The following is a 13,946-nucleotide window of genomic DNA, read 5'->3' as shown; positions in this document are numbered from 1 at the left end:
CAGGAAAGTTTTTTTTTTTTTTTTTTTTGGGTCCGGTAGTGGGGCCTGAACTCTGGGCCTGGGCGCTGTCCCTCAGCTCTTCAGCTCAAGGCTAGCGCTCTACCACTTGAGCCACAGCGCCACTTCCGGCTTTTTTCCTTTTGCTTATGTGGTGCTGAGGAATCGAACCCAGGGCCTCAGGCATGCAAGGCAAGCGCTCTACCACTGAGCCACCTTCCCAGCCCGGAAAGTTTTAAATAATACAAATAATTCCTCCAGATGTTTTACTAATATTCCCCAGTTCTCTTTAAGGGTTTGGCTTTCCCAAATCTGCATACATTTTGCACATATTATACGGTTATTTCTTTCAGTTGGCACTTCTTCAGAACATTGAAGAAAATAAGGAAGGAACATTTGACTTTTATATTTGATGTCTCCATAGAGCGTGATGGGATAGGTTGTATACAATAAATGCTTGACAGTTTTAAAGAAAAAATATGGTCAATAATGTTTAACAGTGCAAAGTTTTCTATAAAACCATAATTATACTGTTTTCTTTTTCTTTCATAAATTTAGGTCGTTAAAGGACTTACGTATTTGTGGAGTTTAAAGATTTTGCACAGAGGTATGTGCTGGGTTCCAGCTATGACTTAATTTGGGGTGAGGATATAGCTCTGACCAGTCCGAATAAACGATCTGACTTTGCAACCAATGGATGCAATTAATAGTCAGCGAACTATCTAATTTCTTGCATTTTTCTCCTTTCCTTCTTTCTTGCTCTTACCTGATTATAAAGGTTGTTAATTTATAAAGATATTTCATAGTATTTGCAAATGACTGGGTCTGTTGTCTTAAGTGTAGGGAGTGCAGAACTTTCACTTTTTACCTAGTTACATGCCTCCTTGGGATTACTGTTTCAGATGCTATACACTCTTTTAAGGAAGAGATGCTTCACATGCCTGAAAAAATGGAACTTTCAATAAAGAACTGATGAGAGTCAGTAACCATGTCCTGCTCTAGAAATAGAACCTCCTTCTTTTTCTTTCTTTAAAATTTGGTGCCAGTCCTGGGGCTTGAACTCATGCTGCCTTCGAGCTTTTTTGCTCAGATTAGTCCTGTACCACATGAATCACAGCTCCATTTCTGGCTTTTTGGTGGTTAATTGGAGATAAGCCAACCTGGGCTAGCTTCCAACTGAGATCCTCAGATTTCAGCCTCCTGAGTAGTTAGGAATACAGGCATGAACCACCAATGCCCAGCCTCTTTTGTTGTTGGATTTTGTGGGGGTGGTTTGTTTGTTTGTTGTTGTTGTTTCAATGTTCCCAAAATATCTGAATTCCTTTTGAGCAAATTATTGAGTGAGAAAGAGACTGTAACAAAGCAACTTCAAGGCCTAATGCTACAGCAATACTGTTTAATTTTACACATCTGTTTCAGCTAGCTTCATGTACATTCGGGGAATGTAGCAGCATAAAATTAAATGTGATTAAAGGAAATTTGTGTTTTTTAGGAGGTATGAACTATGAGAAGGAGGAAAAACTAATGTATTCAACTGCAGTAGCACATGTGTCACTAAGGATTGTCTTCTTTTATGGATGTTTTAATAGCCTGTGGTTCCAAATTTCTTTCTCTTTTAAGGAGAATATTTAAATTTTGACAAGTAGAATATTAATTTAATTCTTAAATATATGCTGCTTAAATGGAATCATAAGCCAATTATTTTTAAAGCTACTTTAAAAAATGTAATTGAGGCAAATTGTGGATGTGGACAGAGTAAGATGTTGGTGTTCTTTCCCTAGGTAAAAATAAGTGTGTAAGCACATGGAACATTTTTCATGCTTAAGAGAGAATGCTATTTAACATGGCATGTCTTATATTCCTTCTTTCCCTTCCTTGTTTTTCTACCCTTCACACCAACATCCCGTAAAGTGCTTCTATAGGAATTAGCCCGTTGGTCAGTTACTGTCATTTAATTGCTCTTTAAGGACATCTGCTATCCATCTGACAAAGAAAATAAGTGAAGGCCTCACTGTCCAATATAGCATCCATGTTGTGGAAATAGGCATGTTGTTGTGAATCTAGAATTGCCCCATTCTGACATACTTGCTTTTATAATGGTCATAACTATAATTTATAATTCTTGCTCTTATAATTGTTATAGCTATACTGTTCCATGAGGGAACTTATTAGTGCTGAGAACTCTAGTAGACAGAAAGATGTGTTTCTTGCACTTGAGCCACAGCCCAGCCCTTTTGTGCTTCAGTTATTTTTCACAGTCTCATATTTTTCTCTGGGCCAGACTTGGATGGCTCTCTTCCTACATATCCTTCCCTCACAGACGATTATAGATTTCTACCATGCCTGACTTATTTGTTGATATGGGAGGTCTTGCTAACTTTAACTGGGCTAGCTTGAAACCTCAATCCTCTCCATCTCCACTTCCTAAGTGGGCCAACCCCATAGTGTACCATGATGCCCAGCTCAATAAAGGGTTCTTCACCTGTGGCAGATGAGGACTGTAGTGATATGAGTAATTGAAGGCATGAAGGTTTCAAAAGGGAATCATGAGCCTGTACTTCACTCTACAGGCTTTGCTGGCCCTCTCAGTTCCCACAGCAGCATGCTATAAAACACTAATGGTGGAAAGGTATCTGAGAGGGGCTGAGTGAGGTCGATGTGGGTATGGAGGGAGTACACAAAAATTCTCTTAAGGGATTTTAGGTTTTAGTAAGTGCCAAAGAGGAAATGTGAATCTCCCTCTGCCTGGCTGAGAAGTCAACTGAATCTTGGTGCAGATGAGCACTTACTCTCTAGTGTACTCAGCTACTCGAGGTACTTGACTACTCAGCCGTAGAAATAAGTATTCTTTGATAATACATTTACATATTTAGTTCTCAACTTTCTTAGCTATTCATAGAAACTTTTACCTTCTGGATTTAAAAGCATGTGTTTTTTAATTGAAGAGTGGAGGAAGCCAGCTGTCTCTGAAGACTTTTGGAAAGCATTGATGATAAATTTACCCTAGGCTGAGTAGTTAACTTACTATTTTGAGGTTTTGTTCATATTTAATAACTTAGATTCCATAAAAATAAGATTAAAGATGCCTTTTTATTTACCAAAAAGCTATTTAATTTTCTCCTTGATTAAAAAATTGTAGCTTTTTAGATGAGTTCAATCAGGCAATTAAAGATCAGAGCTTTTAAGTTTGACTGAAGCAATTAAATAGGTAATATACTTGTTTATACACTTTTACTATATAAACTCATGGCTCTACATTCTTAAAAGCACATATACTCATTTTTGCTTCCTCTGATTGATGATGGGAATTCTGGCTGAATATGTGTCACACTGTCAAATCAAAGACAGGGGGTCCTTTTATGAGGATCTGGTGCGGGCTCTGTGAGAAGACAGATGGTGAGAGGAAATACTAATGAGTGGTCTACATTTCTTCCTTCTTTGTCTTGGTCTAGCTACCTGTATTCTCCACTGGCCATTTTCTAATGCTATCCTTGGAAAGTGGGGTAGATACATATCAAAAACATATTGCTTTATTTTTATGATCATCAATTTTTAAAATGGAGTTATTTTCAGTTACCTAGTAATATATGGAAAGAAAATTTTTTTCCATATCTAACGTGCTTCCTAGATTTTTAGCTATAGGAAATATGTAAGTGTACATCATAGAATTTATAAAACATAGTCACTTACAAATAAATCTGAGAATCGGGAGTCTTTCCCCTAGTGTTTCCCCAGTGCGGATTGTTGACTCATTGTATGAGTCTTAAGAGTCTGGTCCAAGTTAGTCTATTTGGCAGTATATTATGTCAACTAGGAATTGTTCCAATGGATAGTCAAATATTACCAAATGTTTCTACTAGTGTGTTTTACTCTTTTGATATTTGAGATTATATATGTGAGAGTTCTTGAACACTATCAGATGCTAATAATATAGGTATGGGTTATTATAATTCTGAACTAATCACCTCATCCTTGCTGAACCCTGTAATCCTAGCCACTCAGCCAAGGAAGTAGTTTATTATATTGTATATTACTCGGTTAGAAATTCTGTAAATCTTTTACGTTAAAGCAAAGGTGATGTGACCATATGAGGACATCAGTGTTCTCACTAAGATTAACTGCTGTGAAAACACAGCAGTGAAAGACACCTGTGCAGCCCTATGAGCTACATAGCAGGTGCTGATTATGAGTAAAAACAAAGAAAATGAACAGTGAGAAAGTCTGTTGAGCCAGATCCAACATTACAGCAAAACATTGCAAACATTGCAGCTTAACTTCAAAACATACATCGCCACTAATGAGGTGAGAGCCCTGCATATTAATAAACCTACAGCTCCAGGCATAGCTATCATTACCCACATCAAACATAAATACAAGATTAACACCTATGCCATTTCTGTGGAAGATGTGAGAATGCCCTGGCAGTAACTGCTCTCGCTCTTCCTGAGGATAGAAATCAGAAATAGAGGAATGAGAATAGAATTTAAGTGTAGAAAAATAAAATTAGCAATTAGTCTGTGGATGCTTACTCAGATGCAGAAGTTTACAGGAGGAAACCTTGACTGTGTGTGTGTGTGTGTGTGTGTGTGTGTGTGTGTGTGCACGCGCGCGTGCGCGCCTTTGTATTTATATGAGGCTGCTTAGTGTTACTTATTTTATCTCATAATAAAGCTTTATAAAGCACCTTTGTAAAGAGGCAAGTCTCTCTAAATAGATCTGTGTTTAGACAAAGTCTTGTGGTTTCCACAAATGAACAAATTTTACTTTTTACCGCTGATTTATATAAATCTGACTTTACACAGACCTCTACCCGCAGTGTACCTTAGATGCCAAAAATTATGCAACTATTTATTTTCTATCTACTATGTTCCTGGCACTGTTTTAAGTACTTAAATATATCAGTATGTAAAACAAGATTTCTGCACTCATAAAACGTACATTCTAGCAGGGATGGAATGAGATGGAAAACAATAACTACAATAAGTAAACAAGTATATTAGAAAATGCTTAGCTATACGAAAAATGGTGACGTAGATCATGCAAGGGCTGCAAGGCCTAGGTTGCAAAATTAATCAAGTAGCCCTCATACGGAAGACGATTTTGGAGTGCAGACTCAAAGAAAGAGTGGCAAGTTGATATGCATGGGAACAGTTAGCATACAAGCCAAGAGTGGGCCTGTACCTAGAGTATTTATGGGCCAGCAAAGGGGTCAGCTTATCTGCAGCCAAGTGTATGGAATGTAGTTTACCCAGCTGTTACTAAGCTGTTTCAGTAATCAGGTGATTTTAGTGACCTAGATGAGGGAAATGATTGCAAAGATGGGGAGAAGTGACCAGATTCTGAATATATTTTAAGTGTAGGCTCGATTGAATTTCCTGGTGGATTGCTTATAGATTTTTTTTAGACAGAGAGAGGAATGGGAAGTTGAGGTTACTTGAATTTTAAGCAATTTATTGTGTGGAAAACGCTTACTGTTGTTAGAAATGTCTCAGGATATTGGAGTGCCACATAGGAATAAGTACACTGAACCAAAAGGAACTTGGCAGGGCAGAATTTTACTTCTGCAGAGGGGTGAGCTATTGACAGTAAAGCAACTAAGCAAGCACACTTGGTGGGTATTCAGCCCAGGTTTTAGCTCTGATGCATTACTGACCTTTGTCAGTGATTGGTCAGATCCTAGATTTATAATCTTGTGTGATTGGCTAGTTTGAAAGGGATTAAAAGTTTATATTATTAGCCAAAACCAAGACACCTGGCCAAGACTTGCCAGAAAAATAGTTCTTACTTTCTGATGCTCTACTACTGGCATCATGCCTTCAGCTTGTATAAAAACAATTCTTATAACTGGAAGTGGCTTAGTTAAAATTACAAAATGATGTCTACCCTAAAATTGCAGTATTTGGAAGTAGTGCTGTGGCTCAAGTGGTAGAGCATTAGCCTTGAGCTGGAGAATGCACAGACAGTGCCCAAGCCCAGAGTTCAAGCCCCACGACTGACCAAAAAAAAAGGCAGTGCTTATGTCAGGCCACAATAGTTAATAGAAAAGATTCTAACTCCTACAATTTCCCCTCTGTTATTTTATGTTCTTTCTTCAAATCTAGTCAGCATCCAAAAGGGTAATTCAGTAACATCCAATAGGATATTTTGATAAGAAACAGGTGCTTGGTGAGGGCAGTTTCAATTCTTCTTTGAACAAGACCTCTAATGCAAGAAATACAATGACCAACCATAGTCATTACTCTGAAAATAATTACTAAAGAGGCAAATATAGACAACATGATTCCTTTCCATTTTTCAAACCATTGTTCCATCAAGCTGGTAAATAGATCATCTGTCCTAGAGTTTTCAGCTAATTTCAGAGTGGTCAATTCTTGTAAGGTCTTTATGTAGCATTGGCCTCTAATCACCAGACTCCTCCCTTTTTAGCTAATGTCCCTAATATATTTAACAAACCTTCACTGATTATAATAAATATACTCAATCCAACTGATTTTTTTTTACAGTGGGCCACCAACGTAAACTGGATTTTAAGCCTGCTGATATCTGATTTCTTTCCTTAAATTTATTGGGACCCAATAATAACTATGTAAATATGAGGGTCAAATGACCCTCCCACAGGTGAGGTTCCACCCTACCCAGTGTAGGATGTTCATTGGAGACTATCAAGTTGACAAAATGCCAAGTTTGAAAGAGATAGCTCGTTGAACCACAGCACAGTTCCACTAGAGATTTATCCTAGTTATGGTTAGTGCTGAGTGCCCTTACTGCATCCAGGCAATTTTCTCAGAAATGCCAGTTTTTCCCACCACATAGAGAGGCAAGAGTTACAGTTAACCTCTGGAGAAGATGGGGCCGGCGTTGGGAGAGAGCTGATAGTTTTTATTGAGTTTTTGGACTTAGATCCTTAGTTGCTGGGAATAGCAATGACACAACAAATTTCCCCAGGCTGTATCTTTCTGCTAGAGAGATCTTCTGTACTCTATGCCCATGGGGCCTGAGGTCTGGGAATGGGCTTCTCTGCTGTGCAAGCATAACAGGCACTTTTATTTAATGTGTAGAGTGCATATTTAATTCATCCTACACATTAGTTTCCCTGTATCCATTTGCAGTTGCTATGGTCTATGACTTGAATTTTGGTTCAGCTTCTGAGACTGAGGTCTCAATCCCATGTATCCTAGGATCGACTAGAGGATCCCTCCAGTCCTCAGAGCCAAGGATAGTCACCTTAAGGAAATTAGCGAGTTGGAGTTTTGATCTTCAAATAGTTTCCCACTCAGGATATAGATCCACAAGGCAGTACCTGAGGAGCGCCAAACTGGCTGGGTGTTATGAGACTGGGTGATATCTATGGCCAATTGGATAGGGAACCCTTTCTCTGTAACTTGGGGCTACCTCTCTAGAAGTCTTTATGGATTAGGAGAGTCAGTTTAGTCCTTCTGATATGAAGCCATAGTGTCTTGAATTAAATGAATCCAACCTCATTCTGCTATCTTAGTCATGAGCAGGATTTGATGTGGTTCTTCCCAGGTGAAACCAAGTTTATCCTCCTACCAGTCTTCTATCAGGACATAGATTTTGAAGGTCCATGAGGATAAACTGAAAACTTAAGGAGTGGTCTCAAAAAGGCCCCACAACCCGAGAGAAAGCAAAGTAGAGAAGAGATTCAACACATAGTTAAGGCAACACTCTGGAACTTCAATACATTCCTTGTAAACAATGTCTTAGACTTTGCTGTTGATCAAACATTGCTTGTTTTCAAATTAGAACCTGATTAAGCATGAACTGTTTCTAGGTTTGAGCTGACCAACTATTAAGTAGTCTGCCTAACACAACCATAGTCAGGTGGTTCCCATCTATTCTGTTATCTGGGATGAACCATCCACACAAAGTTCATCACCTGTCTCAAAGGGAGTTTTTTGTCTCTGGTATGATTATGTTTCTCTCAGATCCAGGGAGTTGTGGTGAGTAGGATTTGACATTTGCCCTCCCATTAAGAATTTGGCTGTGTTTAGATACCCATTTGAAGTATGAGCTATTCCTTTTAGTTGTCTCCCTTGCCCCAGTTTTTGAGAGCAATCTGACTAGCCTTTGCTTTCTTTCCCAAAAACATGTCCTCATACCTTCCCATATCTTTCCCTACTTGCTGATTTCTCCTCTTTAAATTGATATTTTGAACTAAAAACTTAGCCTTTTTAAAAACTAATACTCTGTATCCAGGAAAAACCAATGTTAAGCTGTTTTTCTGTGCTAATAATGATTTTTAAGACTCCTACGTGATAAGTAACCAAACTTCAAAACCTTGTTTATGTTTTAAACTTTTTTTACTTTTGCTTTAGACAGTTAATTCCTGAATGTCTATCAATACCATTCTGAAGATATTTACACACACACATGCACAATAAGTTTCTGAACAAGTAAAATGTGCATAAAAAGTGAACTCAGCCATGTGCTGAGTTTTTTTTTATCAGTTGTGGGCCTTGAACTCTGGGCCTGAGCGCTGTCCCTCAGCTCTTCAGCTCAAGGCTAGCGCTCTACCACTTGAGCTACAGCACCACTTCCAGTTTTCTGGTGGCTTATTGGAGATAAGAGTTTCACAGACTCCTGCCCGGGCTAGCTTTGAACCTCGATCCTCAGATCTCAGCCTCCTGAGTAGCTAGGATTACAAGTGTGAGCCACCGGTACCTGGCTCCAAGTCTGTGATGTTCTTATCTCCAATTAACTACCAAAAAGCCAGAAATGGTCCATTGTCAGCTGCAAGGTGAGGCTGCCACAATAGAGCAGCAAGACAAGATATCTCCTCCCAAGGAGAGCCTCTGAAGACCCCCTTGGGTAACATGGAAGATCCCAGACAATCCCCCAAATTGTTGGAAATGTCTTGAGATATTGGTGTGTCGTGTAGGAATAGACACCAACATGAAAGGAATTTGGCAAGGCAAAAGGAACTTTGGCTTCTACTGCTGACAGGAAGCTAAGTAGGCAAGCATACTGGGCAGGCAGTTGGCCCAAAACATAACTCATTGATGTTCTTTGTTCTAATTAGTCAGAACTTAGGTTCACAATCTTGCATTGTTGTCTAGTTTGAAAGAAATTAAAAATTTATTACAGGGGTTAAAAATATTAAGGGGTTAAAAATTTATTACATATGGCTCACACCTGTATCCTAGCTATTCAGAAGGCTAAGATCTGAAGATCACAGTTTAAACCCAACCCAGTCAGGAAACTCTGAGACTTTCATCTCCTATTAACCACCAAAAAAAGCTGGAGGTGGAGCTATGACTCAAATGGTAGAACGCTAACTTGGGGCAAAAAAAGCTCAGGAGCAGCACCCAGGCCCTGAGTTCAAGCCCCAGAACTAGCACCAAAAACAAAACAAAACATATTTATCTGAAAAATCAACCCACACAAAGTATAACTTGTCAAGACTTGTCAGAAAACCACTTCTTACTCAGCTGGCTCTTTATGGTTTCTAGCCCTTAGAAAAACAGTTCTTAAAACAGGATATGGCTTAGTTAAAAATAGCTTCTTTTAATATGGCAGCTACCCCTAAAATAGTGGTGCTTATGTCAAACAACCTGACAGAAAACATTCTAATTCCTATACTTTTTTTGTGTAGAAAACTGCCAAAACCAAGGGAAATTCCTGGTAATGTCAAGTGCTAAAAAATAATAAGGAACAGCAAGAATACATTGCAAAGTGGATAATAGTTTGCCAACTACTCTACATTATCCAGCAATTCTACTCTTTTGTATTTGCCCAAGAGTAATGAAGCAGATGTCCACACAAAATTCTTATGGGCAACTGTTTACACTGGCTTTCTTCATAAAAGCTTCAATTTCCAACTGGATACAACCAATATTTCTCTGGGCTGGTAAATGGGTGAGCAAATTAAGGTGCCATAATTCAGTAAAGAGGAATGAGCACTGGTGGCTCACGCCTATAATCGTAGCTACTCAGCAGTTTGAGATCTGAGAATCTTGGTTCAAAGCCAGCCTGGGCAGGAATGTCCATGTGACTTTCTTCCCCAAATAACCACCAGAAAATCAGGAGTGGCATTATGGCTCAAAGTAAAAGAACACTAGCCTTGAGCAGATAAGGTCAGGAATAGCACCCAGGCCCTGAGTCAAATCCCACAACCAACAAAAGAGAGAGTGGGGGTGGGGTGGGGTTGGGAATGGACTTCTGATATAGCAACATGGATGGTTATCAATTATTTCATGCTAAGATGAAAGAAGTCAGCCTCAAAGGACCACTTACTGTATGATTTCACTTATATGATGTTCTAGAGAAAATATAAGGACAGAAAACTCATTCATGATAAGAGGCCTGAGGGTCTTTCATTGTTGAGAATGTTCCCCATCTTGATTTTAGTGGTGCTTATATGACTGTCCATAACTGTAGAACACAAGGATCTATTATTACACCTGATAAGAAAGTTTTATTGCATATAAAGTATGCTTTGGGAAACTAGACACAAGAAAAACGTTTTAGCTCTACCCAGTGCTCTGCTTTAGAGGGAGGAAAAAGTTTCCCCTGCCCAAATAAGAAACCATATTTTCAAAGTAGCATGACTATTGTGTGACTCCATGGCTCCTAACCAATTCTCTGTAGGTTTGGTCTAGCAACTCAGTAGCTTAGAAACAAACAGATTAACCAGAAAGCCAGAATAACCTCTCATAATCTAAAGAACATCGGTAGTGCCAGAAAGTTTTGAGAGCAAGGAAGAGTTAACTTTGGGGTTAGCAGCTGTAGCTTCTATTAGTATTAACACAGTGCCATGGTGGTGTTAAAAGATTATGTCTGGGGCTGGGAAGTTGGCTCAGTGGTAGAGCGCTTGCCTTGCATGCCTGAGGCCCTGGGTTCGATTCCTCAGCACCACATAAGCAAAAAGAAAAAAGCCGGAAGTGGCGCTGTGGCTCAAGTGGTAGAGCGCTAGCCTTGAGCTGAAGAGCTGAGGGACAGCGCCCAGGCCCAGAGTTCAGGCCCCACGACCGGACCCAAAAAAAAAAAAAAAAAAAAAGATTATGTCTGGAAGTTGTGATTTCTGGCAAAGTTAAATTAAGAGCAGGACATGGTGGCACAGCTTCTAGAAGTTGCAATACAGCCTCAACAAAGTTAGCAAGCTGGCATCTCAGTAAAAAAAAAGCAAAAAAAGACCTAGGAGTATAGAAGAACTGCCTGAGTGCTTGCCTGGTAGGTGCTAGGCCTTAGGTTCAAGGCCTCAGTACAGAGCAGAGAGGTTCTTTAATAAAAGGGTTATGGGAAAGCATTACTACTGACAAAATATTAGCCTGATTAATATTAAGTAATATCTGATGAAATGTAATTTGTATAGAACTTGTGCAACAATCTCTTTTGTGGAGTTCTGTAAAATTGATCCTTAATTCGGTTATATTGTTTTGAAATAATCTAAACGGATTGTTCGGCTTTCTGGAAGACACGGTTTTCTAAAAGGACTGGTTAGTGTTTGAATGATCCAAGGCAATTTAAAGGAGTCATCCCCAGTTGGTTTTATGTTGCCATGGGTAATGATGGGAGAGCTGGATGTGGGAGCTGTCTTCCCTGAGCTCTGGGACTGCTTAGTCAGAAGGATTTGGAAGGAGGTGTTTATATTGAGCAATTATTAGTGGTGAGAATTCTTTAGATACTATCCTTTGAATGTAAATATTAATCATATACCAGTGCTATAGCATATCCCAACTCAGGAGTATTTGTGGTTTGGGGGAAAAAAAAGACTTCACCCCTTAACTGAGATAAACAAACTAGTTTTCCTTTTTCTATATTTAAAGATTTGTTTCTTTTGTGCCATTCCTGGAACTTGAACACAGAGCCTGGGTGCTGTCCCTTAGCTTTTTTGCTAAAGCTGGCACTCTTACCACTTGAGCCAAGGCTCTGCTTTTGGCTTTTTGGTAGTTAATTGGAGATAAAAATCTCGCAGGCTTTTCTGCCTAACTCGGAACTGTTATCCTCAGATCTTAGGCTCCTGTGTAGCTAGGATTATACACGAACCACCAGCTCCCAAGATAGAAATCTCTTTTACTTACCGTGAAGGAATTGAGAGAAAAGAGAATTGGGATGTCCAGGTCTATTTGCCCTTGGTAATGGCTTTGCTAGGGTCACATGTCTCCTCCTCTTTATTGTGTAAAAAAGGAAAGCCACATGTTATGTCCTCTAGACAATAACTGCCATTTAGGATAGCTAATTATGCTACTTAATTTTATTTAAGGCTTTTACAAGAATATCTGGATGACCTACCCTTTATTATGTGATGGAGTGATTATATAACTTTTATATTGCGGGTGGTTTTCTCTTAAGTGCATTCCTGTTGTGCATAGATGAATTTGTAATACAAAATGTCAACATAGTCTATATTTAATTGTACCTGCTGTTCTTATTCATTAGGATGCAGTCCCCAAGAAATAACTAGATAGATATATTGGCTGTTGTGTCTTCATAACACAATTAAACATAATGAAAGAGTCTTGCTGAAGCACTCTGCACAGTGGTAGAAGAGGTTACTATGAATGCAGATCTGCTAATATGTCCTCTAGCTCCTGGTGGACTGAGTAGCTTTGTGGCAGTCAAGAAACTGTAGCTGGGCACTGGTGGCTCATGCCTGTAATTCCAGCTCTTCAGGAAGCTAAGACAGAATCGAAGTTTGAAGCCAGCCTGGGCAGACAAAGCTGGAACACTTATCTCCAATTAAACAGCAAAAAGCCAGAAGTGGCTGGGCAGCCTGTGGCTCATGCCTATAATCCTAGCTACTCAGGAAGCTAGGATCTAAGAATTCCAGTTCAAGGCTAACTTAGGCAGGAAAGTTCATGAGACTTTTATCTCCAATTAATCAACAGAAAACCACAAGTAGCATTGTGGCTCAAAGTGGTAAAGAACTCAGGACACGCCCAGAGCCGTGGACAGAGCCTTGGACAGAGCCTTGGCCCTGAGTTCAAGCCTCATGATTTAAAAAAAAAAAAAGCACCAAAAGTAGGGAGTGTGGCTCAAGTGGTAGAGTACAAGCCTTGAGCTTTTAGAAAAGCAAGATCACGAGGTTCCCAAGACTGGCACCAAAAAAAAAAAAAAAAGAAGGAAAAAAATTCAGCAGTGTAATTGATTGCCAGAGGAAGAAAGTTGGGTTTATTTTTGCTTTATGGTTCCACAACAGAAGCAAATGCCACATTTTTAAACAACTTGATTTCTTTCTTTTCTTCTTTTTTTAAAATGGGTTTCATTAAGAATTATAGCATGCTTATTTTGAAGAGCATTCAATGAGGCTTACACCTGAAAGCACAAAGCAAATTGAATATTTTAAACAGAAAACAGAGGCCAAAAAACGAGAGGTAGGAGATTTCCTCCACAGCACTTGATGTGAGTCAACCACATCCAGTACGAAATCCTCAATTGTGTGCTGACAGCAAAAGCATTATTAGAATCTTCCAAGTCCGGGTTTCCTTTTACAACAAATCCTACCAGGAAACTTCCATATGAGACTCTTATGAGCAGAACACATTGGGTAACTAACTACAACTGTAGTTTTGCAAAGGGATTTTTATTTTACTGTTTAGCCCCCCTGCCAAATCCTGACTGAAGGTGCCTCCCATCGTGTACCCTGATTGTGTTGTGGGTGGAGGCTGGTGAGCGGAGGCTGGGCAGTGGGTGGAAAATCCCATTGTGAAGAGCTGAGGTTAAAGATATGCACTTGAGAGCTCTGCCTTTATTTCATTAGCAACCTTCAGCTTGATATCCTGTATTTGGGTTCTTGGCTAATTGAGGCAGCCCGATCAAAGTTACACTTTCCTACATGAGGCAGTTGTGGGCACCAACATGAGTTGTCTCAACATGATACCAATTTCCACAGTCAATTTGGTCAATTCAGTGGAAGAAAAAAAAAATCAGCCTGAAAATCATTCAGAACAGTTACTGGAGGTTATTGCAGCAGCTATGGTTGGTTGACT

At 39.3% G+C, this 13,946-nt stretch overlaps 1 protein-coding gene across 1 annotated transcript in view; it reads left to right on the top strand.

Moving 5' to 3' along the window:
- The window catches only part of Map2k5 (mitogen-activated protein kinase kinase 5), a 264,967-nt gene that overhangs the window by 121,954 nt on the left and 129,067 nt on the right, over nt 1-13,946 (top strand). Inside the window, exon 13 of the mRNA XM_013009900.1 lies at nt 556-604. Coding sequence (XP_012865354.1) covers nt 556-604 — 49 coding nt within the window. The remainder of the gene's footprint in view (nt 1-555; nt 605-13,946) is intronic.

The sequence above is a fragment of the Dipodomys ordii genome, unplaced genomic scaffold, assembly GCF_000151885.1.
Source record: "Dipodomys ordii isolate 6190 unplaced genomic scaffold, Dord_2.0 Scaffold11, whole genome shotgun sequence".
Lineage (NCBI taxonomy): Eukaryota > Metazoa > Chordata > Mammalia > Rodentia > Heteromyidae > Dipodomys > Dipodomys ordii.
This window is presented reverse-complemented; position numbering and strand designations above follow the sequence as displayed.